The 27,134-nt window shown below is 40.7% G+C and overlaps 4 protein-coding genes and 1 non-coding gene across 6 annotated transcripts in view; 1 reads left to right on the forward strand and 4 right to left on the reverse strand.

Annotated features, from left to right (window-relative positions):
• dennd4c (DENN/MADD domain containing 4C) overlaps positions 1-2,306 on the reverse strand; it is a 38,478-nt gene extending 36,172 nt beyond the window's left edge. For both annotated transcript variants that reach the window (XM_087837646.1, XM_087837645.1), the window contains exon 1: positions 2,004-2,306. The gene's annotated coding sequence lies outside the window, so the exon portion shown is untranslated. The remainder of the gene's footprint in view (positions 1-2,003) is intronic.
• Positions 2,307-3,487: 1,181 nt separating this feature from the next.
• Positions 3,488-11,751, reverse strand: haus6 (HAUS augmin-like complex, subunit 6). Its single transcript, XM_006802472.3, has 16 exons — positions 11,300-11,751; positions 11,052-11,147; positions 10,872-10,950; positions 10,155-10,287; positions 9,852-9,996; positions 7,937-7,999; positions 7,800-7,860; positions 7,450-7,623; positions 6,927-7,123; positions 6,399-6,528; positions 6,129-6,231; positions 5,973-6,036; positions 5,488-5,629; positions 5,257-5,355; positions 4,964-5,099; positions 3,488-4,862 (listed from the first exon to the last, which is right to left on the reverse strand). The coding sequence occupies exons 1-16, from the start codon at positions 11,440-11,442 to the stop codon at positions 4,153-4,155; spliced, it is 2,475 nt and encodes an 824-aa protein (XP_006802535.2). The 5' UTR covers positions 11,443-11,751; the 3' UTR covers positions 3,488-4,152.
• LOC118455061 (small Cajal body-specific RNA 8) lies at positions 5,785-5,915 on the reverse strand. The gene has a single exon (XR_004844005.1).
• Positions 11,752-12,822: 1,071 nt separating the features above from the next.
• On the reverse strand, positions 12,823-18,390 carry plaa (phospholipase A2-activating protein). The gene is made up of 14 exons (XM_006802471.3): positions 18,156-18,390; positions 17,566-17,759; positions 17,350-17,450; positions 17,122-17,242; positions 16,688-16,855; positions 16,388-16,523; positions 16,015-16,184; positions 15,779-15,930; positions 15,479-15,698; positions 15,282-15,347; positions 15,129-15,200; positions 13,942-14,046; positions 13,618-13,788; positions 12,823-13,513 (listed from the first exon to the last, which is right to left on the reverse strand). Exons 1-14 carry the CDS (start codon positions 18,302-18,304, stop codon positions 12,945-12,947), a joined length of 2,394 nt encoding a protein of 797 aa, XP_006802534.2. The 5' UTR covers positions 18,305-18,390; the 3' UTR covers positions 12,823-12,944.
• Positions 18,391-19,035: 645 nt separating this feature from the next.
• Positions 19,036-26,650, forward strand: zdhhc21 (zDHHC palmitoyltransferase 21). Its single transcript, XM_006802470.3, has 8 exons — positions 19,036-19,121; positions 19,756-19,932; positions 20,055-20,153; positions 20,287-20,398; positions 20,571-20,709; positions 21,202-21,318; positions 21,826-21,869; positions 23,558-26,650. Exons 2-8 carry the CDS (start codon positions 19,779-19,781, stop codon positions 23,688-23,690), a joined length of 798 nt encoding a protein of 265 aa, XP_006802533.2. The 5' UTR covers positions 19,036-19,121; positions 19,756-19,778; the 3' UTR covers positions 23,691-26,650.
• The last annotated feature ends 484 nt before the right edge of the window (positions 26,651-27,134 follow it).

Genomic DNA, 27,134 nt, shown 5'->3' on the forward strand with positions numbered 1-27,134 from the left:
GGACACCACAAATAGGCATGTTATTGATATTTGAAAATAAATATATAAATAATAATTATACGAAAACACTCTACTAAGAAAACGGTTCATCTCTTGCACCGCCCTACTGACGTAACATTAGCCATGTGCACTTATAATAAGTTGGCTAAACTGAAAACTGGACACTTAACATAGTACATAACTGCCAGCTTGATCCCATTTGACTGCAGGCAGATTATGTCTTATGACAGCATTTATAGTAGGTTTTAGTGACAGTGTTGGTGTGCTTGACAATCTCATTTTGCAACAAAAAAGAATCACTGAAGTGAGATAACTTTATCTGCTTAGATAAAACAGATTGGAAAAACAACAACAACAACTTTGAGGACATAACTTACAGTTGAAATAAAAGGTGAAAAATTGTATTACGTGTTTTTAGCTTATCACAAAATGTTAAAAATCAAGCTATCATCAGATCATGAGTGAAATGTAATAATGTATTGTGGGGGTCTGGTGATTCCCACTACTTAACAGGAAATGTTAGTGTATTCTGCCTACTTTTTGTTTTTCATATTTATGTATTGCTATAACAGGAAAACTAAAAAGAAAATGTTAGCTAACTGAGTTTATTTAAAAAAAACAAAAAAACAACAACTAGAGTTCTAAGTCGTTAGTCTGTCTTCAAAAAGTGAGCATGCCATGCTGGGTGGTACAATTTGATGGAAGGAGTTAAAGCAAGCAGGGGTGGTTAACACTGTCAAAACAATGTGACTCAAACAAGTTGAACTTATATCACTCTCCCACTGAATAAATACTGCCTGTTGCTGCTGCTTCTTTGAGCCAATCCACCTCCTTCCTCCCAGTCACCTGACAGAGCCTTTGGAAGGCCACAAAGTGCAAGTTCAATGTACACAAAGCCACCGCGCAGCCATGACCCACTTTATACCTGCAGCATTGTAGAGGTTATAGTGGGAGGAAACGTTTGCTCCACTCCTCTTTCCCAGCGCCTGTCAGGGCAAGCCAAGGTCAAGGAAGAGGTTTTTTTTTTTTTACTTTGTTTCCACGTGGCAACGGCTCAGTGGATTCTGCCAGAGCAATTTCCATGTTTTTCACACTCCGCGTGCCTCGATTATCCTGTCATTACACAGCATTCCTGCAGCCAGCTCAGTTGGTAAAACACCTAATTGAAATTATGAATACTTTGAGCACAACAGAAGAGGAAGTGCCAGGCTTAGCTCTGCTGGAACTTGTACCATCAGAGCAGAAATATCACATGCCAGTCATGATTCACCACAGCTGTGATGGGAGCACGGAGCAGAGGGAGCACTCTGCTAACCTCAGGGGTTAGACTGCTGCTGACTGGCAAGCAGTCAAGTGCTGAGGCATAGATATGTGAGCACCTTGGCGCTGCATAGTGCCACATCATACACGGCTAGGAAATGGATGAAAAGCAAACTCACAAATAAGTCAGACCAGTTGATCCTCTACACGCTGACTGCATGACAAGAAGGTCCTGCTAAAATTGAGCTTTAAACCCCAACACACATTTTGATCCCACGCAGGAAGTTGGGTTTGTTTCTGGGAGCAGACACCTGCAAGGGTAGACAGACTCCAGGAGAGCTGAGTCTGATTATCTGGCGACAGGGAGGGCCCGGGCAGGAGAGGCGAGCAGGAGCAGCAAGAGGAGGCGGCGGAGGAGAGGGGTGTTATGTTCCCAACTGTTGCATCCCAACCCTAAGTAGGTCAACTTTGATGCAGGAAATACACCTCGTCGTGGGTATAACAAAAGAAATTTCCTCCCATGATCACCCCGAGCGCTCATACGTGGCTCTCTCTCTCTTTCCATGGTTGGATAACACGCTGAAAGTGCAGCAGTGCAACACCAGGAAAATGCATTTACAGCGGCTGAGCGCACTTACACACAGCGAAAGTTAGCCTAATGCACTTCATCCACTCCCTCTCATCTCCACAATATGCTGCGATCCCTAACGGTTATCTCCACGGAACAAAACACGAGTACTTACCAGCTGTTTACACCGCAGTGAGAGACAATGTTGACATGTAGGCAACTTGCTTGTTTTACCTCCTCGAAGTACCCCGCAGACTTATTTGTGCAAAACAAAAACAAAAAAAACTGGTCAAACCAGGACGGCAAGTTAAAAAGAAGGGTGAAAACGCCACTCGGAAATACTCCTTTGTACTTTGCTAGTTACTTCTTCGCCACACTTTCATCTGAAGTTGTCGGCGGAGGCAGGCGCCATGTTTGTGTCTGGGCTGATAGAGTTAGAGAGCTTTCCTCTGAACCCCTCTCTCTCTCTCTCTCTCTCGCTCTCGCTCTTTCAGACTGGAACCGCCCAGAGAAAAGGAAATGCAACAAACCACCGCTGCAACTGACAGCGCGAGCAAGCGCGCTCGCGAACAAGGAGCCTCTTCTGGTGAATCCTTTCAAAGTAAAAGACACTTTAACGGCAAACCCGTAACAGCGTAAAGGTTATAATGGATGGATCAGTGAATAAAAAACACTGTATGAAGATTCAATTTTATGCAGCCTAAATCTCGTATATGTATTGCATATGTAAATTTTTTTTTTTTTTTAACTTTCAACTTTTTGATGCAATTCACGCTGCATGTGTATGTATTTTATATACGTTAATATTCTGTAAATTTGGGGGGGACATAAGGTGGAGGGCAAAGACTCTAATCGGCCCCCTGGAAGACTTTGGAAAATGTGATAGATTTTGAACTGCTAGCTGTATTGTCGTGGGTTTTGCAGCTTTTCTTATCGATAAAGACTCCACCTTATTTGCCACTGATATCGCATTAACGTAGTTATGTAATAGATCAACAATTGAATAACAGAAAAGCTCCTGTTTTTCTACTAGCTGTAACAGAAATTTCTGTTTTTTATTATGATAGGTCCACATTAAAAACAACCAGTTTGTTAAATCTGTAAATTAACAAAAACATTGTTTTTATAAATAGATGACTGTATGGGCAGTTAAATTTTACTCATTTATCGTGTAAAGAAATTAAGATGTACTGTTACTGGACTTCTTTTATAACATTATGACAGCTCAGGGATCAAATGTTTAGGTAGTTTAAGATCCACTTAAGATCAAAGTAGGCCCACAATATAAAGTGAGTCTGAAATCCCAGCTATAGACAGTTCAACCAGCTTCACTTCTAGAAAATTCCAGATGCAGCCGAAATATATTGTCATGCAACACTAATATGTAAAGCAATATATACAAATGAGAGGATCTAGGTGTTTGTATGGTTTCACCTCACTTGTCCCTTTGGTGCAAAACAAGTCTTTGAGTAATGACCCACCTATATCTTTTTAAAGAAATTTTTAAATCCCAGATTATAGTTTGTCTCTAAATGGTTTTCATTTCATTAAATTAAACAAATCCATCTGGGGGAAAAAGAAAGTTTCATTCCTCTAGTAATTTCGATCCAGTTACCAGTCTTAAGCTTCACACTGCAAACAGCATATCTGGATGGGAGGGGACTAAATGCCCATATTTCTACATAGACTTCCCCACTTTATAGACGGGGAGAAAAAACTTAGTGGGAAATGAAGGCAAATTCGTTTCATTCAGGATTTCATGTGTTTTACACAGCGCCACTCAAGTCAAATGTTTGTTGCCGTACGCTGAACCTTTTATTGTGAAGGAGTAACACTCCGACTTCCCTTTTCTTGGTTTTACCAGTGCTTTGCTTCACGTTTAATTTGGGGCCATGTTTGACGCCCCCTATCTTAAATTGCTGCAAGTCACACCTATTAAAAAAAAAGACAAAACAAAAACGAAGAAAAACAAAACACTAGTAGCTTCATATCAATTCATTTTATACCTTCCACGCACCACAATTAACAGGAAAACTTAAACATCACTAAAACAAGGAATTCTTCGAGTGATTATTGGAAAAGTAACACTTCGAGAGAATTCTTTATTTCCATCATGTTAAAAACTGAGCCAGTGGTGCAGTGTAAATTGCTGGGAGGCATAATACACTCCAGTCAAAAGATCTCGATTTACAGACACAACAAACAAACAAAACACACAAACAAAAAAATATATACATGCTCATATTTGTTACTTAAAAAAAACAAAACAAAAAAAACCCCCAAAACACAATTAGGAGGCTGAAGACTGGACACTCGGACTGTAGCTAACACTTCATGTCATCTATTGGGGAGAATGTGATCAGCTCGGGAAGCCTGTACTCCTGCTTCTTTAGAGGTGAAGGGGTCTTCAGTGCATCTAGATCGAGTGAAAAAATCTTATCTGTGGCTTCCTTTGATGATGCTGGCTCCTCCGACCAGTCTCTGTCCAAACCAGAAACAGTGTAATCTGACAGAAGGCACTCGGGCGTCCTCGTGCCCTCCATCAAGAAGCCGTCATTTCTTGCTTCATGCTGATGGCAGTTTAACGGTGGCTGCTTCACTTCGAGCTTCAGTAAGGGAATCAGTTGCTCGTCGTCGTCTTCGCTTTTCATCTCTTCGTCATCGAGGCTGAGCAGACTGTCACACCCTGGAATTTCTGGCAGAGTTTCTTGGTCGAGGCTGAAGTGGACCACACTGCCGCCTGTGACACCTGGGCTGTCGTGGGCCTCTGTGATGAAGGTGTCCCATGCAAGAATGGACTTGTGGAAGGCCCCCTGCTGGCAGACCGGAGGGATGCTGTGGCTCCTGACAGCCGATGGGACAGTCTGGGTGGTCGTGTCGGAACCTGGGAACTCTGAGCTTGGCGACCCATTGTGGTGCTCACTGACCGGGGTGAGTTGCTCTATTATGCTGTCATTAAACTCAGCAGGAGGCTGATTTTTTTTCACTTTGTCTTCCTCGACTGCCTTACGCCAGGAGCTTTTGACATCCATAACTTTGGGAAGAAATAGCGAGGAGGAGAAAAGCCATTTTATTAGGTAAAGGAACACATTAAGAGAAGCTTTTGAATGTCAGGTCCTATATTTTATCACTTACTCAAGCTTTCAGGGGTACGTGGCAGCTGCTTACGAGCAGAGAAGGGATCTCTTTGAAGACTGCTGAGAAGAGCCTCCAGCTCCAAACCTTTAACCCTGCCCTCTGAAGGAGCGGCTGTAGTTACAGCATCTGCAAACTAACAACACGTGCACACAAATGTCAACAATGAATCAGAAAATCTTGTTTTCAACAATCGCTATGCTCCTTTTTAGATGTATGAACCCTCATGAAATTCTCAGTTATACAGCATTTACTACAGATTTCAGTAGTTTAGTTGAGAATATTTAAAATACCTGATCAGCAAGGTTGTCATATTCCATGTTTAATATCTGAGTCTTTGTCCTCAAGGGAGTCACCTTCCAATCAGTATGGGTCATCTTCCTCACACTCACCTGATGCACAAACATTGATTTTATTTATTCATTTATTTAAACATTAGTGGAACAAGTGTACTATTGTTTCAAGAACAGAATTCAGTAAAAACTAACTTTTAAAACAGAGAAAATGTGAATTATGACACTTGCCTGAGGTGATGATCGTAATGCAGCTCTTTGAGGAGGAGGAGATGGGGGCGTGTCAAAAAGCCAGTCCAGAGAGGTATTCGCTCGTGTCATTTCAGTCTTGACAACAGGACTTTCAGGCCTCTCGACTGTCACCGGGAAAGTGCTGTTTAGATAAGAAAGTGCTTAGTTATTCCAAACACATTTGCGCATCACATCTTTTAATATAAAAGTAATCAATAGGTAGGTACTTCACTACATGCTCAAGGTTAAGCTCATTCACATCATGCTATGTTCTATCATCATATTTCTAGAGAAATAAAGTGTCTGCTCCGTATCTGTCCGTGGCGATTTCTCTCAATTCGCCGCGGTCATCAGAGAGCAGGGATGTTCTAGGGAGGACTAGTGACAGGCAGAGCACTGCTCAGGACTGCCCAGGTATCTGCCTCCCAGCAGAAAGCAAAAGGAATAATGCTGTCATGAAGTTCAAATATCCCTGATAATATTACCTTTTAAGGTTGGAAAAATTAATCTTGACGTCATTCTGTGATCCTCTCTCCAAATGCTTCTCCTCTGAGGGGGGAAAAACAAATAAATGCTAATTAAAAACAACATTTAAACTTTACACCTTCATAAAAACTTTATTATAATCCGATTCCGCTCACCAAGAAGTTTAGCAGGGTACTGGGAGAACACACTGCTTTTATAACTCGCTTCAGCCGCCGGCTCAAAAGACAGTGGAGCCATTGGTGAGAGGAAGCCAAGAGCCTGAGGAGGAAGTGGGCGGGCACATAAGCTCCAAGCAACATTAACAATAGAATGTCTTCGTGTCATTTTTTACAGTACAATAACTTAATTTAAAATAAGTGCCTGTGTGGTGTGATGCAAGTATATATAAAAAATAAAATAAAATAAAAAATAAAGCAACCACTCACAGGATCTTCATTCAGAAAAGAGACTAGGGGTGTTTCTTTCAGAGTGTCCATCCACTTCTTGTCCCACTCTGCCTCCAAATCCTGAATGGCACTCCTGACTTCAGGGATTTCTTCCTTAGAAATCTTCTGCCTGGGAGTTGGGATTAAAGGACACATTTGTAGTTATTAAAAGAAAAAATGTTAACAGTTATTACCACAAATCTATTAACGCAGCATTTTCCAAACGACAAGCATCCAGAAATTTGGATTTACAGATAATGCGGGTGCAACAGGAGGAATAGTGGAAATATCAGGTAAATGATGTTGAATATGGAGCTGCCAGGAAGGAGAAAAATGGAAGATTGGTGTCCTGAAGGAGGACATGCAGAGTGTTGGTGTGACAGAAGAAGATGCTAGGGATAGGGTGACACGGAGGTAGATGACCCCCTATGACGACCCCTAAAGGGAACAGCAGGAGGAAGAAGAACAAAGGGTAAATCAGCTCATGTACAAGTGTGCACTATCAAGCGAGTACAGCTTAATGGGTACCTGATGAGGTGGAGGTCCTGCAGCGTACGGGCCATCTGGCGAGACATCTCCTGCAGGTGCTGAGGGTTGAGCTGGGGCACAGGGGCGTGAGAGACCCGACAACGTTCCTCCTTTAAGAGCTGCGCCGCGTGGGTCATCAGCTCCATCACACAGAGGAGGTTCAGCTGGTTGGCTTCATACACATTCCCGGAACTGAACTGGATTTAAAATAAAAAATAAATGTAAAAAAAATTATAAATAAAAGTATACATGAAACACAAATATACCAATATTAGCCCTGAAAGATGTTCCACATCTTCTGTAGCTGCTGTCTCGAGTGTTTCGAGACAGTAGCTTTGTGTGTGCTCACGAAATGCCTAATCATGCTGACCTTTCATGAGAAAGTTCAAAACGCAGTCATAAGGGACAAATACAGTGTACAGTTTTAGTTAAGGGAAAAATAAAAAGCACAGACAAGATTTCAAAAAAGTTTCCCTGTTGTATTTAAGCAATAACCAGAGTCCATCCATCTCTTCTTACTCACCTGATGTGGGAGCTGTTCAATTCTCTCCAGCAGACAGCGGGGAATTTTAAGAACTTGATCCGTCCCATCAAGGGTGTATTGATCTACGTCTCCTTTCAGGACACTCTCCACAGCACTTTGCTCCTCTTTGATGGCCGACAACATTCCATCAATGGCCGACCACAGGGAGCGCACCTTAGGATAACAGAGAACATCTGTGAGCACTAAAAAACAGACTCCTCGGCACACGAGTCTCTAGTCATCTGAAAATAACATGAATGCATTTAGAAAACAGACTGTCACATCACAGTTGCTCCTTAAATAAATAGTACAAAGACTCTCCAGCGTTTTGAAAAGTTAACATTACGTACTTTTTTGAGCTTCTCAGCTGTAGAAGTTCCTTCCTCCTGAGTGCAATCATTGCTGTAGCGCCTGAAAGGACACAGCTCCATTACTTCAATGTGTCTTAAATTAAATCTGGCATATTGAGAAAAAAAATTATACATACTTAAGCAGCTCATCATACTTGACACCTTCTGCTTTGATGTCCCTCATAGACTTCACCAAAAGTCTTCACAAGAGAGAAACAAAAAGAGACTTAAAACAAGTTGAAAGTAGCAGAAGCCAACTTCCATTTCTACATTCAAACCTTCAGCATAACAAAGCTGTAGTCACAGCGGATACATTGCTATATCAGAGCTCAGGAAGCAGAGTTGAAACACATCATTTGAAGTGCTGCTACTGTGCATCCATTCACAGGTTGAGCCTGTCGTTTACAAAATATGTTTCACCTGCACAACAAATCAAAACATCAGCTAGAAAAAGAGGCTGCTGACTACAAACCGCAACAAGCTAGCCTCATTAACCTTTGTTTCACCAAACAGTTCACATGATAATTATTGTGTGTTTAATCCACACCTAAGTCTACTTGCACAGAAGGGAAGGGAAGCACAAACAAATACATAGCATCAGCCATAAATTTATAACCACATAAGAATAGAGGACGCAAGTAAAATAGTAGAAATAACACAATGAACAAAGACTAAAAGTAAAATGCCGTGTCTTACAGGTTTGTCTGTGAAGGTTCTCAGTCTTACAGGTCATGGTAATCTAAGGATCTCGGAAAGAAAAGCGTCTGGACTTCTTTAAGGTTCTTGAAGACTTCTCATCCCAGAAGCTTCTTCAGTTCTAAGAGCAACTGGTAGAGAGTCACAGATTTTTAAACCCTATGGGGAGTGTCCCTAAGAGGGTCGTTGATGCCAGTATTGATCATCTGCCTAATCATATGAGCCAAGGTGTGAAAACGGGTGTGGGTCACAATCAGCCAAAGTTTCGGGTTTCCCATTGTGAGACCTTGCCCCACCCTATCATGTGATTTACTGAGATCAAATGACCCAGGATGTGAGTGGGCGTTAAGGCATCCGAGAAGAGATCTCAAAACTGGATTATAGATGGCAGACAATTGGTGTCGTAAGCCACCACCTCTGTCCAAAGATGGTCGTTTACAATGGGGATAGATCGCTTCTTTCACTCCTCTTTGAATCCACTCACTTTGTTTATTTTTTGCTTTGTTACTCTCCAACATTTGTTCTTAGAGCTGAAGAAGCTTCTTGGGTGAAAGGTGCAACGTCTTCAAGAAACTTGAAGAAGTCCAGTTGCTTTTCTTTCCAAGCTTGTTAGGTCTTATAGGTTTGGAAATTAGTGTGGGAAAAATGTCAGCTGTATTTTAGTACTGCAGTGAGTAGAATAAGGAAATGACAAAACATCCTTGGATAGAGCAGTGAAACGGAGTACTAAGATTTATTTGACTTTACTAGTTTAGTACAATTTGCAATTTAATACTAATTTAAATAATTTAAAGTGATAGGAAGTGTATTTTCTGTACATTTATATCATTATACTAAGTAAACATTTATTACATTTTTCTTAATACCTTGTACTTCTCTAACATCTTCTGTTCTGCTTCGACGAAGCCTCTTTCTTTTAACCTTTATTTGTTAGGCATTTACTTAGTAAGCGCTTTATTGTATTATAGTTTTAGTAATTGAACTCTTTAACTTGTTACTATTTTAACTGTTCTGAGCAATTATTACCTCATGTAGTCATTTTGTTCTGTCATATTGTGTTTATTTTACTGCTCTACCATTATGTTAAAGGTTATTTTTTAGGTCTTCCACGACCCCTTTCACTTCAATACCCACTGGGGCATAAAAATGGCAGCATGTATATTTTTTGGCATTTGAAAAACAAACACATAGACTTGAGTAAATTAAGTCACACATTATTTTTTTTCCTTTTTTAATTATATACAAGTCCTGATTATTTTATTTTGGTAAAAAGCTAAAACTTCTTAGTTTGGTGACATTTAAAAAATATATATTTTTACAACTCTGTAAAGCTGCTTGAACCAAAAGTTCACTTACTGGGCCCGTCTCTGGTATTCATGGAGAAAACGATCCTGTTCCACTGCAGTTTTCAAAAATCTGGCACGGACCAGATTGAACCTCTTAATTGCCAAGTTCGACGTCGAAGCCGGCATTGCCGCAGCCTCAGGTACCCAGCTGCCATCTGACAACAATAATGTTCAAGATCACGTCATCATTTGGTTGGCATCTTTGCAAGACAGGTCCATGGCAGATGAGATTAATAGGAGAACAGAAGTCATGTTTAATGCTGTCACTTTAAACTTTAGGGATTGTAGATTCGAGAGGTTACACAAGACCTACCTGTAGCAAAGGTCTTCATTTCCTGCAGCATGACATGCTTGGCCAAATTAAGCATCAAGCTGACAAACTTGGCGCCTCCAGGCGAGAGAAACAATGATGCCACCACTCTGGATCCAGTATTTGCAGTTTCTTCCTGCACATCGTCAAAAAACCAGATGGCTGTCAGTGACCTAAATACGAACTGTTTTTGCTAATAAAAAGGTTTCATTATAGATTACTATATGACCCACAAAATTAATCAAATTGTAAACTTGAACAAAACTTTGGCTTTTCAAGAAAATCCCCATTAGAAATTTTCAAAATGCATGTTCTGTCAATAGAACGCAAAGCAAATCAAGCGCTTCCAGAATTAGCATTTGATGTGTCTGCAAGTGCCAATTGCAACTGTTCTCACACAGCACAGTGTGAAGTTTGGGGACTGGACAATGCTAATGTGAATCTTCAACATCAACAAAAGCCACCCTATCCCGCACATCTGCGTATCCATACAGAACACACAGAGTCTGTAGTCTGGGTATTATTCCCATCCATCATGCAGGAACAATGAATGAAATAAAACACTGTACTTTGCTTCAAGGAGATGCACTTGAATAAACGCCTTATTTGTCTGCAACGATTAACATAAATGTAGCACAATACAAATCTTAAAGAAGTGCCCTGTCTGTTTAATTCAGTCTTAAACTTTCGTACAATTTATTTTATTCTTTTGATTCTCACCATGATTTCTCGCAGCCAAGCGCAGGTAACTTTGCGGAACTCTGCGTCTGCTTTTGGGTTTAAAACAGGCCAGCAGTGCCTGAAAACCCAAGGATAAATGAGAAGAGATTACAAACAAATAATGGCGAAAACAATTAATCATATATCTGAGCATACAAGACTGGTTATAATTGGCTTTACCTATATGCCTCATGAAACCGTGTCCGGTTGAGTTTCTCCAGCAGGAAATGGGTCACTATGTAAAAAGCATCTTTGTTGGGTTTGTCAAACATGTTCCTGTGGGACATAAAACTAAACTTAGCAGGAAACTCTTACGCTCCAGGGAGAGTGAATGGCAACGTACATTCAAGGCAAAGTTAAAGTAGCGACATTTCGCACAGTAAGGAGTAGCTAGTATTATTCATAAAGACATAAAAAATCAAACTCACGGCCCCATGATGATGTGTTTAGCATTAATATTGGTTTTGCCAGCGATTGACGACACTGCAACGTCCGGTTGAAATCCCAGCCCAAGAAGAGAGAACCACAAATACTGTCCATTCTTCTTCTGCAATAGTGCCGGATTGGCCATTATTCAGAGGAGTAAGAAGCACCGTGATTGTGTCCGGAGGCGAATTCAAAGCTCCAGACTGGCAAACAGAAAACCGCTAGTCCGCTAGCCTTCCTGCTAGCAACAAAGTTTACTCTTCGCTAACTTACGCCAACAAGGCCCATTCACAATAACAAACACTGCCAGGAAACAGTTACATTATAAGAGAGGCTGCCGCTGACGTTAAATCCACGTTGACGTTTGTTAATATACATTTCACACATTTCATAGTCCACTGAGAACTGGAAAACAAGAAAAGCTAACGCAAGGACGCAAACCGCCAATTTTTCTAAAGATTACCCGGATGTTTTAAATTACTTCCGGTTAGCGAAGGTAGCGACGCACGGGATTCCCATTGGAAATTTAAAAAACAAAAAAACTCACTATTGTAACGTGCTTCTTCTTATTGTATTTTTCACTATAAGTAACTATATTTTTTTGCAGTTTTTGTCGAAGGTAAATTTGACATATAAAGGCGTAGCCCTGGCAGATACAAAGTTTTATTGGACTTTGGCCAGAGCAGCTGTACTATGCTCTAAAAATTTCCTACGCTATTACTGGTTTAGATTTCACTGGGAAGACCGTGTTTCTAGAAAACCACGTGTGATATTACCAGCTAAGTCTTCCACCTAAAAAGCAGCTTATAGCTTAAGTATACTAGAAATCCCGTATTTTACCCATAGTTGCTTGGGTTATTAGGATTGTACACAGGTCAAAGTCCAGCAATCATAACATCCACAAGTGCTTCACCTAACTCTGCCCTAAGTTTTGTTTGTCTTGTTCAAACAGGATGAGGTCTTGCAGCAAAGCCAGCACATTTCTCCAGCTTGAAGAGCTTGGTGTTATCCTGGAAAAAGCTGAAGGATTTGGTTGCAGGGCTGGCAGGTCTTGTGTGTGTTGCAAGGCACCCACTGGATGTGGTTGGGTCATCAGTGTTTCCTGATATAAAAAACTTTTGTTGTTGTTGTTTTTTAAATGAGATATTTAAGTGCTCCTGAGTGCAAACGTGACAACACTACTGACATCTCATGGCTTTTTGTTGCGTAACTTTATTCAGTTCTGTTAGCTTCAAATAAATGCTTTTGCTCTTTTATTGGACACAATGATGTCGCCTCACATTATCTGTCACAGCTTTTGAGTCAGTTGAGACACCGCGGACAGGGAGGCCTGGATATGTCTGCTCAGACTGCTTGGACTCAGATAAAAAGCAGAAAATGGATCAATCGAGATGTAACTTTACACAGTAAACTGTTTTCTACAGTGTAAATCAATCATACACTGTTAAGCACATACTTTAAAAAATAAATCAGTCAAAAAGGCTTTGGAGAGGTGTTGCAGTAATAAAAACAGAGTCAGCGTATGGCAAATTTTCACTTGTCCTTCTTTTATTGTGGAACATACAATTATTTAGATCTCCACCACAACTGGTTAAGTAGAACAGAGTAATAGAAACAAGTGCTCTTTTTTTGTCTAAATCATTCATATCATTGTAGTTCTTTTAAAAGCAGCTGGCAACACTCTCCCACCTTCGATGGATCAGACACTGATGAGTACTTGGAAATCTGAGAGCTGACTCCCAACGAGCGAGCCAGATCCTGGGCTGTTTGATCTGAGGCCACTGTGGTTCCCAAGGCTACCAGCAGCCTAAATACAGCCTCCTTGTCTTGTACTGTCTCCAGGGCTCTACTGGCCACAGATAGGCACTGGGCCTTGGCCTCAAGGTCAGGCTGGAGATGGAGACAGCCAGCGTAGTTAAGCACCAGAGTGGCCAGGGCAATATGGATGTTCTTATTGCAGACGGTGGCCAGGTCAGCAGCACGTGATAGCACCGTTTCGCGCTGGGCCATGAGGAGGGCTCGGCCATGCCTGCCACTGAAGCAATTACACAGAGTCCGCAGTGCCAGCATCTGGTTGGCAGGACGCCCCTCGGGCCTCATTAGGTTCAGGAGGTGGTTGCACAGTTGTACACCCTCTGCCTCTCCACAAAGGCTCTCATTAACCTGCGGGTGGCGCACTGCCAGCCTCATAATGTCCAGGACAGGAAACACAATATCTACAAAACATGAAGAAAGATTGGGGAGGGCCTTATTAGTGAAGAGAAATGAGCTAAAGAGCATTAAAACACACATGAATTGGGATGGGATACTTTTTTATTACCTTCAGGCCAATGAGAAGCCTTCCAAAGCAGGTTGATCTGTTGGATGGTCGGAGCAGGCTCAGAGGAGTTGAGTCCACACACAGACAACAAAAGCCTCTCAAGGCTTTCCAGAACTTCTTCAGAGAGCTTGTGCTCCTGAGGGGCACCTCCATTTAGCTCCTTCAACTTAGCTGTTAAGGACAGGTGGAAAACACATTTTCTTACACTACGTTACGGACAAGAATAAAATAAACATTCTTAAAATATATGAAGGCTCCAAATATCACCCACTTTGAAGCACAAGTTATTCAGCGAGAGTTAACAAATCACACTGAAATGCTTACCAATGATCTGAGAGCTGTTGGCTTGCTCAAAGGTCACACCATCAGTCTTGGGAAAGTAAATGTTGGTTGTTTGTCTCAAGGCTGCTGAGGAGTATGCGCCACCTCCTGCAAAGCAGGGAGACAGAAAGGAAAAATAATATTAAATGCAAAAAAACTAAAACAATGTCATATATACTATTAATAAGTTATACATGCAACCTAAACTCGGGCAAAAAAAAAGAGAGAGCATTAACTTCTTAGAAGACTTTCTAACATCAGCAGGAGGCAAACAAAAAAAGTTTGACACTATTCATCTCGTGGATGAGGCAAGCATGCTGTGTGTTCCTGTGTATGTGTTTAAATTGCTTGTGAATGAATGAGTGTGTGTGAGCCTTTAAAGAAGAATGTGCCAGCTGCAAAGAAGAAAAGCGAGCATGTCAGCATTCTCAGAGGTCTGCTCTGTGCTTTGATGCAACGTTTCCTACTGCAGAAAATAAATGCTATGATGGCGTAAATGTTAATAATTAATGCCAATATTCATTCAATGGCCAACCTTTTTATATGAATCTAAATGTACAAAATAATGTTACTAAAGCCTTGAAATAATGGTACACTTTAGATTCGCCCCTGCTAGCTGCTGTGACAGAAAGCAGGACGGCTGATGACAGCCTTCAGTAAGCTGCTTGATTTAAACATCACATCAGATTAAGTTAACAGCTAATCTGCTTAAACACACTTTTATTTTAACTTCTGTAGCTTTTCACTGTGTAAGATAAACAGTGGTGGATGGGAGCAGCTGCAAAGTTCCCTTTTCTTTACGCTAGAGCTTGTTAAAAAGCTTGTTTCATTCAGGACTTCCACCATCTTTTTCCCAGTAAAGATTTTTACTGTGAATATAACAACAAACGCTGCTGTTTTGGACACTTAAAAAAAACTTTTTCTTTCACACCACTTGAGTGTACACAGACCTTGAGCTGCACGTTAAACTACTTATGTGATGATGACTGAGCTCCACAGTTGTGGATTATATTAGGTACCAAAGCAAGAATTGTGTTCTTCAAATTACTCGATAATTCAGTGCAGTCCTGGAGCCATTTGGTTAAAGGCAAAAAAAAAAAAGAGAGAGAAAGGCCTCATAACTCCATCGAAAGGTACCACTGGGATTTGTATCTCACAAGTCCCAATTGCTCCTTTCGATACCAAGTTACCTGTGAAGGGATCAGCTACACCAACAGGAGCACCTGGGTTTGGGCCTGATCCTGGGATGTAGCGACCAGTGCCTGTGAAGAAAAAACATGCTGTGAAACTGCACTTACAGGTCAAGTTCAGACTATGAACACCTCTGAGTAAACAAACTATACCTGTAAAAGGATCAGCTCCAAAGCCTGCAGTATCACTGGAAGAACCAGGGATATAGCGAGCTCCTCCTGTCAAATAAAGAGGCGAAACACATTATACATTCAATCTAAGATCCCTTAATCGTTCCAGTGAAATTAATCTAAATGTACAGCAAAGAAAGCAAAGAAGCCAGCAGCAGTATCCATCTTTTGGACCTCACCAGTGAAGGGGTCACCACCAGCGGGCTGGGCTGGTCCCACCACGTGCCCTTTAGTATTCTCAATGATAAAATTGGCAACCTGGTCGAGGAACATCGGGCTAAGGTCATTCTTCTGCAGAAAGTTGTGCGCTGTCAGCCAGGGGTCGTCTGTCACATTGTAAGGCAGCTTCATGGATGGCCCTCCCTCATTCACATCAATGCTGAACACATAATCATACTCCTGCACGCAGATGGGGGGGGCACATTAATGACAGCTCATATGCAACGTCCCGCTTACTAACTCTGAGTTTGTAGCCTCACCTTTCCTTCATACATGACACTCTTGGAGGTCTGTTGGTTTGAGCCTCCGACCACATCTCCGATTTTCATCCAGCGGCCATCACTGACGCTCCACTGATATGCCTCCACCTTCTGTCCATCTTTGATCAACCGTGTCTGTCCATCGCGATTCCCTGTTGTAAACAAAACCACCCTGATGCACAGAGAACAGCTTCACCGTTTTATATGACAAAATAAATAGCAGCCTGCTGCATTACCAGGCTCGTTCAGGTGTTCTCTTCCAGGAAGATCCTCCAGTTTGATATCACCAAGATCCCCGGTCTTGGGGTCGATGGTGGCTTTGGAAAGTTCATCCTCAAAGGCCTGCAGGTCTTCTGCACTAGCCATGCGGTCCTCAGCTTCCGTAAACACGCGGATAATGCCATCGCTGTGGGCACAGGAGCAGCTTCTGGTTTAGCCACAGAACTATTTACTGCTTCATTCAACATTTGTTTGAATGCAGGAGAGATGCGACGAATGAGGACAGCGAACACTGTCGTTAATGGGCTTTTAAATATTTACGGTGTAACATGATCAAGGAAATCACTATGACCTGACTGCATATTAACATGCCAAAAGCAGCTCTATTACCTGGCTCCGACTACTATGTCACCATTAGGTAAAATACAGCAGCACCACACAGACTGAGCAGGCAGGCGGATGGTCTGAGAGCACTCTCCTTGCCTCCATATCCTCAGACTCCGGTCCTCCCCTGTGCTTATAAAATCTAAGAGAAAAAAAATAAGGGTTAGGGCAGGGTGTAGGAAGTAGGTACCATCTCAGAGTATGAAAATGGAAGCCAGCTATATAAACCACAGAGCATCACTGACTGCTGGTTTCAAGTCTCTCAGTTCTATCCCTTGTTTTTAAATATTGATACAATCAACAAACCTTGGCTATTGGGGAAGACAGCTAAGCTGTAGATGTAGTTGGTGTGGCTGTAGTAGACCTGTACGCATTCGCCTGTCACCAGCCACCTTCTGATACTTGTGTCATTGCTACACGAGAAGAACTCAGTGTTGCTGATCACTGCCAGGCCTCTCACACAGTCCTCATGACCTATAATGGAAGGGAATATTTTTCAACCATAACATAACCCTAAAAAATATGCAGTTACCATTTTAAATTTTTACTTTGACAAAGTTATGGCGTTGTCCCATATCCTACAATACTATTGGTTTATATTACTAACTACATAATCAAAGACAGACAACCAATCATGCTACTCATCAGCCAGTCTACTTTTTGTATACACACGCAACCGCCCCCCCCCCCCCCCCCCCAAAAAAAAAAAACATGTCCAATATACACCTGCATATCCTCACCTGTAAACGTCTTCTCACATCGTCCTGCTTTCCAAAGCTTTATGGTCTTATCTGCTGATCCCGACAGCATAAGGCCTTGTTCAGGTAAAATAGCCACTGCCCACACCGCTGCAGTGTGGCCCTGAAACAAAATTAACAAGCACAAAACATGTTCTGTCAATTTTTTCAAAAACAATGGAGACACTAATCACCATCCAAGCAAGCTGAAAAGTGTAGAGGACCACATACCTGCAAGGTCATCATGCACTTCTCATTGAGCCAGACTTTGGCTGTAGTGTCCCAGGAACCACTCAAAAGTGTCCCAAACTTCCCAGACGACAGAGTGCAAACTGTGGAGGTTTAAAGTTAGAAAGCCAGAAACCAGAAACACTGTGACGAGTAACACAGCAACCAGTTAATCCTCACTACTACAAAAATCTAAACAGCGAGGACAGCACAACTCACCTGTATTTTTGTGACCCTTGAGAGTGAAGAGGGGCTGCGGTCGGTCCAGTGAGAAAACACAAATATTATTATCGTTCCCGCCTGTAGCAACAAGTCCCCGAGGGTATGTTTCACTGGGTGCGATGATGCATACACAGGATACAAAATTTGAGTGTCCAGACATAGAGTGCATCTCTGTGAAGCCTTTGTCTGAGCTGTCAGAGGGAGAACAGGACGAAAGTTAACAATTATTACTGAGGGAAGAAGTTAGGTCCCTTTGGCTCTTATCTGTAAGAAGGATAGGCAAATTAACTGACAAAAATAAACACTCCGAATCTGTTTCACTTTCGTGTTTCGTAAAAGAACAGTTGCAGCTGAATGAATGACAAAGCTAATTTGAGCAAACGTTAGCACTGTGCTTTTTGGCTAACTTAGCTACTACCCATTTTTATACATATGAAATCAGAAATAGTAAAATATTCAGTAAGGCGTGATTTGGCTTGACACTTTTCTTGTCCGGACAAGTCAATCGCTTTGCGCAGAGTGACTTGTACCCTGAAATTAATCGTAGCCAGGCAGCAGTTTCTGAGCAGCAAGCTAGCGCTAGCTACCTTGAGTTTGGTACCCAGACTCTTCCGGTCCGGTCTCTGGACACAGACACGAACGCTCCCTCTGGAAAAACAGTAGCGGCGAGTCCCCTGACGTCCATCTCGTGGCCCGGGATTGAACACCTGAGTTTGTACGAATTGAATGATGCCATTTTTGCTCCAACAGCACAATGAAACTACTGTGGCACTGTTAAGCTATGCGGCGTCGCTGTCAACAAACACCAGCCGCTATTGCTAGCGGAAGTTGAATTACGTCATTATTAGGAGTGACGCACCTTTCAAACTAATGTTTAATTATTTGTGTTGAATATTAATTGTCTTACGTTTATAACATTAACATTAGAGTAGTGTTTTTCCAACTGTATTTTAGGTTTGTATCTTCGAATATATTTTATCAAAATGTATTGACCACAGTTGACCAGAGGGCGGCAGCAGAGCGAGGCCGCCACCATCCTGCTACATCAGCAATATCAAGCTGCCGACTACGCGGGCCGAGCAGGAAACTAGGAATGTTGACGTAAAAATAACAGCTCAAACGTAAAAAGTGCCACTGTTTAAAAAAAAAATCATATTCGCGTTATCTATCGCGTCAAACGAGAGTTTAATGCTAATGCCAAGCTTTTATGTAGACTTAGAACAGCTTAATAAACACGTAAGTCTCGCTAGCAAATGACTTGTGATTTTCTTTAATCAAATCATTGCTTTAATGAGTAATTTAACATTTTTGGTATCTTGGTTTGTTTTTAGTTTTCCATTATTTCACTTTATATAATATGAATTAGAATAACTTTATTAACAATTTCAATGCTTCCCAGAACAAAAATGCAAATAATGCTTGTTCCGGTTTTATTTTTTTAGATTGGAAATGTGACCGGAAATGTGATTTTTTTTTTTTCATTGCAGGTAGCAAAACAGGTCCCACAGAGGCGATGAGGAAGTAGTCTCACTGATTCGTTCGCTGACAAAAAAGTAAGTGTCTTTTCATTTTAGCTCACGAGATGTATATTTGACAATAAACGCGTTGGTTCATTTCTACGCGACTGAAGTAAAGAGCAGCGTTGGCCCGTAGATGTTAGCTAACACAGTCAGGGTTTTAGAGCCCAGCCCATCACGATTGTGAGTGTTGTCAGCAGTATGAATGATGGAGCAGGCGAGGCTTTACAAATAACGAGGCTCTGGTATTGGTTACGTGGTTATGAGGGCTGTTCGTACTGTGTTCTAGCAGTGTTACTGTACTAGATAATGCTGATAATAAGATTCAGTGTAAGGTTTGGGGGGTAGATTGCTCAGGCTATCAAGTGCCTGGTTGATAAGCATCTGCTTTGTATTACACAGAGGTTAGGCCTTTGTTTAAGACACATTCCACGACCATTTCCACACAGTATCTGATATGTCCTTGTACCTACACATCTTATAAAGGTATCCTTAATCCTTCTGTAGTTAAGTTATAGATCTATTATAATGTGCAGGGCAAAATGCAGGTCTCACTGGTGGGTATTTTGCCTGAAACACATCATTTCAAGTATCTGCAAACTAAAGAACTGCAAAACATGTTTGTCAGTGTCTTAAGTTTTTGTGTGTCTTCGCGTTTGGTACACTGTAGGTTTCCCAGAATTCCCAGCGGCCATGAAGCTTCGATTGCACTTCGTGGTGGACCCTATGGGCTGGCTGTGCATCAGTGTGGTATTTGGGATCTGGCTCTACAACACCTTTTTTGTTCCCAAACTGGTTCTGTTTCCACACTACAATGAGGGACACATTCCTTGGGCCATTGTTGTTTGTGAGTTTCCTTACCTTTTGTGTTGACACGTGAAAAACTGAAAATGAGGTTTTTGGAAATTGGAAATGTATGTGCCCGATCACACCTCATCAGTGGAATTAAAACACACTGTATTTCTTTAGGTTACTACATAGCATCAGGACTCTGCCTAGCAGCACTGTTCAGAGCTTCCACGGCAGATCCAGGCCGTCTTCCTGTGGACCCACACATACCTCATGCTGGTAAATGCTTTTCTCACTGCTTACCGCTTGTTTGTATATGTCCAGTTTGTCTGTTACTCCGGTACCGACTAGCAGTATCAACTCTCTTCGGATCGATGATTGTTACATAGTGTTTGTTGTCTTTGTGTTTCAGAGAGAGAGCACTGGGAGTTGTGCAATAAGTGCAACTTAATGAGACCTAAAAGGTCGCACCACTGCAGTCGCTGTGGCCACTGTGTGCGCAGGATGGACCACCACTGTCCCTGGTAATCATACACGAACACCTACCCTCATGCTCCCATCCATTCTTGTTTATTCAGTTACTGAGATTTGAAAGCTTATTTAATGACTGAACATATCATAGCATGCCATGTGTGTCCACTGCTGTGATAAAGAAATATGTGATCACTTGCTAAATGCACTTTATTTCCTTTGCAGGATTAATAACTGTGTGGGAGAGGACAACCACTGGCTCTTCCTGCAGCTGTGTTTCTATGCTCAGGTCCTCAGCTTATTCACACTGGTGCTGGACTTCTGTCAGTACTATTACTTCCAGCCCCTGACAGGACAAGACCAGGTAGGTCCATGGGATTGTTTTTAAAAGTTGGCCTCTACTCATTTCCAGCTTCATAATTTTATTCTCTGCTGAGTAACTTTAAACATATCCTTATTTACCTTTTACCGGGCCTCAGTGAAGCCTCTCAGTTCATCCACAGTTTGAATAAAGACTTTTCTTATGATTGGCTGCCCCATCATATCCAGCATGTGGGTGGGGCTGCTCCATTCACAGCCATAGCTGTGCACCTGAGATGACCATATTAGGGATATCTGCCCACACCTACATCACAGAGAGCCAAGAGTATAAAACATGACTTTTCTTCTACAGCGATTGATGTTCATACTCTGACCTCATTACTTGAAACTTTGGCCATGTTTATTATGAGATTCAGCTACACTAATGGAAAACTATAAACGTTTATATTTGACAGTGGGAAAATCAGCAAGTGGAACTTTAAGATGATAAGATAAGAGGTTTTCACAACAAAGGGCACTGTTCTCTTTCACTCAGGAAAAGTTCACTACACGTCACGAACTGGCTCTGCTGCGAATCTCTGCGCTAATGGGCGTGGTCATGTTTGGAGGCATGTCTTCTTTGTTTTACACACAGATGACTGGCATCCTCTCAGTGAGTATTGAGTAAAGACTTATTTTCTCGTTTCAGCTCTCAGCTCTCCACCCATTTCCTGCTGCCATCGTCTTGATGCGATTATGTCTTTAACTAATTAAATGCGGCTAATATTTCCAAGCTAAGTGTTGAATATCAGTTTGTAGGATCAGTAAATGCGTCATTCACAGCGTTATTCAGCTTATATGTCCTCTTGAAAGCAAGTTGAAGACAAAAAAGAAGAAAAATGATGTAGCAGCTTCAGACAAAACAACATGATATGGTGTACAGAAATAAAACGATCAATGCCAGTAATGCAGCGATCAATAGGAAAGAATCAGGGGAGAAAGTGTGCACATGAGTGCGTTCATATTACTATAAACCACAACAGCAACATGTTCATCTGCCATACCTCTGCTGACATGAATAAACATTTCATTTATTAAATAGTTTGGCAGGTCTGTGAAAAGATGTTATCTGAAATGTTTTAAAATGAGTCACTCATGTTGCATTTTTCTTGTCTTACAGGATATGACCACCATCGAGAAAATGGCTCACTTTTCAAATGAAACGTAAGTTCAGTTTCTTCTTATAGCAGGAATAGCTGCGTCAGAGGAATAGGCCGATCTTTTGGGAGATAAATCTATCGTATGTGTAGAGACTAGAGATGGCACGATACCACTTTTTTATGTCCGATACCGATATCATAAATTTGGATATCTGCCGATACCGTTATGAATCCGATATAGTGTTTTTTTTAATCAATAAAACTGTTTTTTTAATATATTGCTGCATTTTGTATAAGTTCATACTCAAGTTTAAATAAACAACAACACTAAAGCTATTCTGTTATACCTGTATGCAAAAAATACACTGCACCCAAAATATTTTATAGTTCAGCAACACTGATCAATCTAATAAACTTAAACCTACTCCATCCTCCCTATTCTGGTATTTTAAAGAGTACTTAGCAGAAATATTAAGCAACCTAACTAATAGGGTTGCAAACTCCCAGCAAAAAAAAAAAAAAATAGGGAACCACCCTCCACCTCATGATGCTTAATTGACGTAATCAACTTTAATTTGATAATTGGGAAAAAAATGCACAGAAATAAATTATTTTTCAAGAATAATTAAATAGATTCAACATCTTCCTTCAACAGAATTGCAGACTGCACAGATGGTATCTTCCCAAAGGAAAAAGTACTAGCTTACTAGGGTATATTAGACTTAACAGTCACTATATACAGTAATGGACTTCTATATATTTTACATAAGATTAAAACTTTGGGTGTAAGATTCAAATAATCATTTATTAAAAGTTAGACATTTTAAATGAGAATAAGAAAGAAAAGTATGTCTTTGTGCCCCCTTTTTCATGCCCTATCGGCCCCCCTGGCTAAACCTTGCTGGATCCGCCCCTGCACAGTTACCAGCCGTCAGCTGCGTAGAAAAAGATCCTGGTGTAGAAAGTAATATTAAATAAATTCTAACAACAGCTTATCAAGCTTAAACGTGCTGCTGTTGTTCAGCCGCTGGTTTCCTCTTTCTGGTGCAAAGTGAGCCAAAAACAAACAAGAGAGATGGACTCATGACAGAAAAGCTGATCAGCTGATCATTAATCAGTTTCACGATTGAAGTAGCAGCAGGAGAGGGAGGAAGAGAGAAGAGGCAGTCGCTCCATATATCGGTTGTTAAGCTTAACGCTGGAATGCTTTACAAACATTCAGAGATGAACTTACACACTTGCTTTACTTCTCTCTGGGATAACTTCCTCGGAGATGAAATGCTGGTTTGGTAGTGAGGCTACAAATACACACAGCCGCTCTATCACGTGATGCATACTGCTCCGACGTGCTACGGTTATGAGCCGAGTTACGCCGTGTAGCAAGTTTTGTGAGGTGCTTTTTTGATATTTAATGGATCGGATTACATTTTTTATTTCTCTCCGATATCCGATCCAGTAATTTACATCAGTATCGGACCGATACCGATACGTAATATCGGATCGGTCCATCTCTAGTAGAGACCGTAGAGAGACAGTAGAGGCCATTTACATAGCACACCGAAGGCGAAGCAGAAGGGAACTTGTGGTTTCAAAACGGGAGTAACAGATCAGTGGGGGATTTTTCATTTTTTATTTTTTGCAGTGTCACTCTCCGTCTTTTATATGCAATCTATGATCCTCATTCACTTTTTGGTAGACAGTTTGGTACAAAAAGGATTTTTACTTGAACAATTACCTGTTTTTTCTTATCAGATATGGCGCAAAGAGATCCTGGCAGTGGGCGCTAGCTGAAGTTTGTGGCACTCGCTGGAAACTCTTTTGGCTCATCCCACTCCGAAGCAGACAGCCACTTAACGCCAGCCACCAGTTCCGCTCACACGTGTAGGCCGGTAGCGCTCCCACCTGCACAGATGGTAGGAGCTGCCCTGATGAAACACTGTATACACACCTAAGAATCCATCTGCTCGCCTTCACCATCCTTTATTGTGCTACGAGAGCTGGGCAGCAGTCTTGGTTTTTCAGTGGATATGCCAAGTTTTTTTTTTTTTTTTTTCGTTTGCCTTTCTCTACAAGGCCCAGACTGGCAGAAAACAGGGTCAAGAAACACCTTTGGGAGTAATGGGAAAATGTTGTGTTTTTAACTCACTGTGACTGCTACTTTAAGCATTTGGAAACCACTTTTTCTGGCTAATTGCAAAAGAAGGATGGAGGTTTTCATCTGAAAGCAGCTGGCAAAGGAATCCCCCCTCTCAGGTTACTTTAATAAAGAGCCTTGACTACTGACCTTTAATCATCTACAGACAGAACAACGGTTATTTTAGTATGTCTATTAGACTGGCGTTTTTTTGTAAGAAGTTTGTGCCTTGTTTCTTTTACCGGTCCTCTTAATTTGTGTGTGTTTGTTTGATGTTTTCCAGCTACTTCTAGTTTGGAAGCTTTTTTTAATTTTTTTGTATTGTGTTTGTTTATTTATAATTTTTTGTAAAGGGACCTGTCTATTATCAGCGATGTTCTTTTGCTGTTTATAATTTGAAGATTTGTAAATCATTTGGGGTTTGTTGTTGTTTTTAAAATTTGGGATTGTTCTATGAATAAGTACTCTGTGAACCATTAATTTACGAAGAATGGAGCAGAACAAAGTTGATAATTTGAACGACAATTTGTAGTCCTTTTATAACAAATAGGCAGCCTGGTATGAACGTGTGTTATGGAGAGCAGTTAATTCCCACTTTGCTATGGCAAAAATCCACATTAGAAACGAGCTTATACAATCAATGTTAGAGTTGTATGTTGTGGTCAGATTGCTGCATAATCAAGAATATAACATTCCTTGGCCAATTAATGTAATGACTTGATTACAACATGGTATTACTTTGTTTTAGAAGGCATTTAGGTGTCATGTTCTGCCTTCAAAGATAACTTAAATCAAGCTGCCTTTCTTAAATGCCTAGTTTAACCTCATGCCCCACTTATGTTTGCAAATGTGAAACTATAGCTAGCAGCTAGTTAGCTTAGCTTAGCATGATGTAAACTGTGTAAACATAAACAACTAACATTTTTTTTAAATACTTTAAAAAAATATTTTAAGTCAGTAAGATAAATCCTAGCAGTTGGTGAGGTTTTCCTACCTTTGGATAACACCAAGCTAACAAGCTAATTTTAGTTTATGGTCTTAAAGCTAGGTAGCTTTAAGATCACAGCTACTGGCTAGTTTTGCTTAACGCTAAGCTAAACCAGGTAGCTACTGGCTAGTTTAGCGTAATGCTAAGCTAAACTAGATAGCTACTGGCTAGTTTAACTAAGTTACATGGCTTGCTTATAGCCTCATAGTACCTGAAGGATGTAGAAGTGATATCAGTTTTGTTTACACCATGATTTTCCCCCAAATGTTAGCCTTTTCCTTTAAGTCAATCTGTTTAGCTAAAATGTATGTACAGTACAATCTGTTAGCAAAAACAACATGACCATTTTTTTTTTTAAATTTAGACTGTTGACAATATAATTTCTTATTGATATTTACCACATTTTTGCTGCTGCTGCTGTAGGTAGGTCTTAAATGCATCTGAACACGCAAACTTTGTTAATGCTGTCAGCAAAACTGGCAGATTAGCCTACTTGTGGTGACTTACAGCTAGTTAACCCTTGACAAGACATTGGCAACTTATTTATGGTGGTTTTACTGTAAGTGCGTGGAACTGTTTAGAGATTTTATTGACTTCATTAATGAGATACTTAAGGTAATGATAGTACTAGCATTGCGTGGTTGTCTTCAATACTTGGCAATCTCTTAGCTAAACCTGTATGTAAACAAAGCTTGTCATGTGTTGGGAAATAGTACAATATCCAAGTAGTTGTAAGTGCCTGTCTACTTTATTTCATTGTTATTTACTGTCACAGTCCATAATCATCGTTGTATGGCTGTCTACAAGCCAAAGACCTGGGGAAATGTTGCAATAGTCATCAAGCATACAGTAAGTGCATGTTTCACCAAATTTGTGAAGGTAGCGGTTCAATATTATGCACTGAATTTCACATTCGCACACAGTCTCGTTTTATTGCAATCGTGATACTTATGAAAGGAAGTCTTTTTTCATATTTATGATGTGTTCAGGTTGTTTGCATTTGCATGAATGTGTATTATTGATGACTCTGTGATTTTTTTATAATGCATATTCAGGTTCCTGGGTGTCTGTGTGTGTTTTTATTATTATTTTGGGGTCGGTTTAATGAGGAGATAAATTTGCATGATTGGCACTTTTTTGTTTTTCGTTATCATTTTTGAAGCAATAAGCATTGTGTATCAGTAAAGCCATCTTTTTGCAGTCCTCACTCCTGAACCAGTAATTACACGACTTGAACATCTGTCCTTATTTCAGTAAACCTCTGCAGCACACACTGGTGTGTGTTTATTGTCAGCTAATAGTTAGTTAAGTAATCGATTAACAATATGTTGGCCTCTACAGCTCATGTTGATTATACTGGAATAGCTGAAAGGCTCTCATGAATTATTTTCAGTCGTAACCTGCAGCAAGCTGAAGGTTTAAATATTTCTAATGTGTTTACTTTTTTCCCCTCTCAGCTGCCATCTGGCACCCCCAGATCTCTAAATCCATGCATCTTGTTCATTTTCAGTTTTTTGAAAAGAGTTTTCAGGCCTTATTTTGTTTAATTCTAATAACAGTGGAACTGTTATGTTTTGTAAGTTAATTTGTTACTCCATAAATATGTTTCTTTATGTTTAGGAAGCCTATGACAAGTTGGCAATTTATTATGTTACAAAACTACTATTGTGATTATAAAAGGTATATAGGTATTCATATTCAAATAAATTTGATTCTGAATAAATTTGTGTAATTCTTTTTTTTTTTGTACTTTTTCACCTACATCTTCACCTGAAGCCTCTTTTTTTTAGAATTAAAGTTAGTTGAGAAGTTAGTGTAGCACATGACGGCTAAATGGCATTTATCAAAGGAAAACATTGCTTGTAAGAGATGGAAAGGAGATTTTTTATTTTTTTATTTACCAGAGATCAAAGAGGCCAGATTGCTTCAAGCTGATAGGAAGGCAGGAGTAACTGAAATAACCGCTTGTTCCAACCATGGTATGCAGAAGAGCCTCTCTGAACCTTTTAGCAGATGGGCTAGCGCAGCAGAAGACCACCACGGGTGTCACTCCAATCAGCTAAGAACAGGAACTGAGCCCACAATTCACAACACAATTGGACAACAGAAGATTGGAAAATGTTGCTCGGTCTGACGAGTCTCAATTGATAATGCAAATTTGACATAAACAGCCTGACAGCATGGATCCATCAACCATTCAGGCTCTT

The sequence above is a fragment of the Neolamprologus brichardi genome, chromosome 3, assembly GCF_056152115.1.
Source record: "Neolamprologus brichardi isolate AB-2024 chromosome 3, ASM5615211v1, whole genome shotgun sequence".
NCBI classification, from domain to species: domain Eukaryota; kingdom Metazoa; phylum Chordata; class Actinopteri; order Cichliformes; family Cichlidae; genus Neolamprologus; species Neolamprologus brichardi.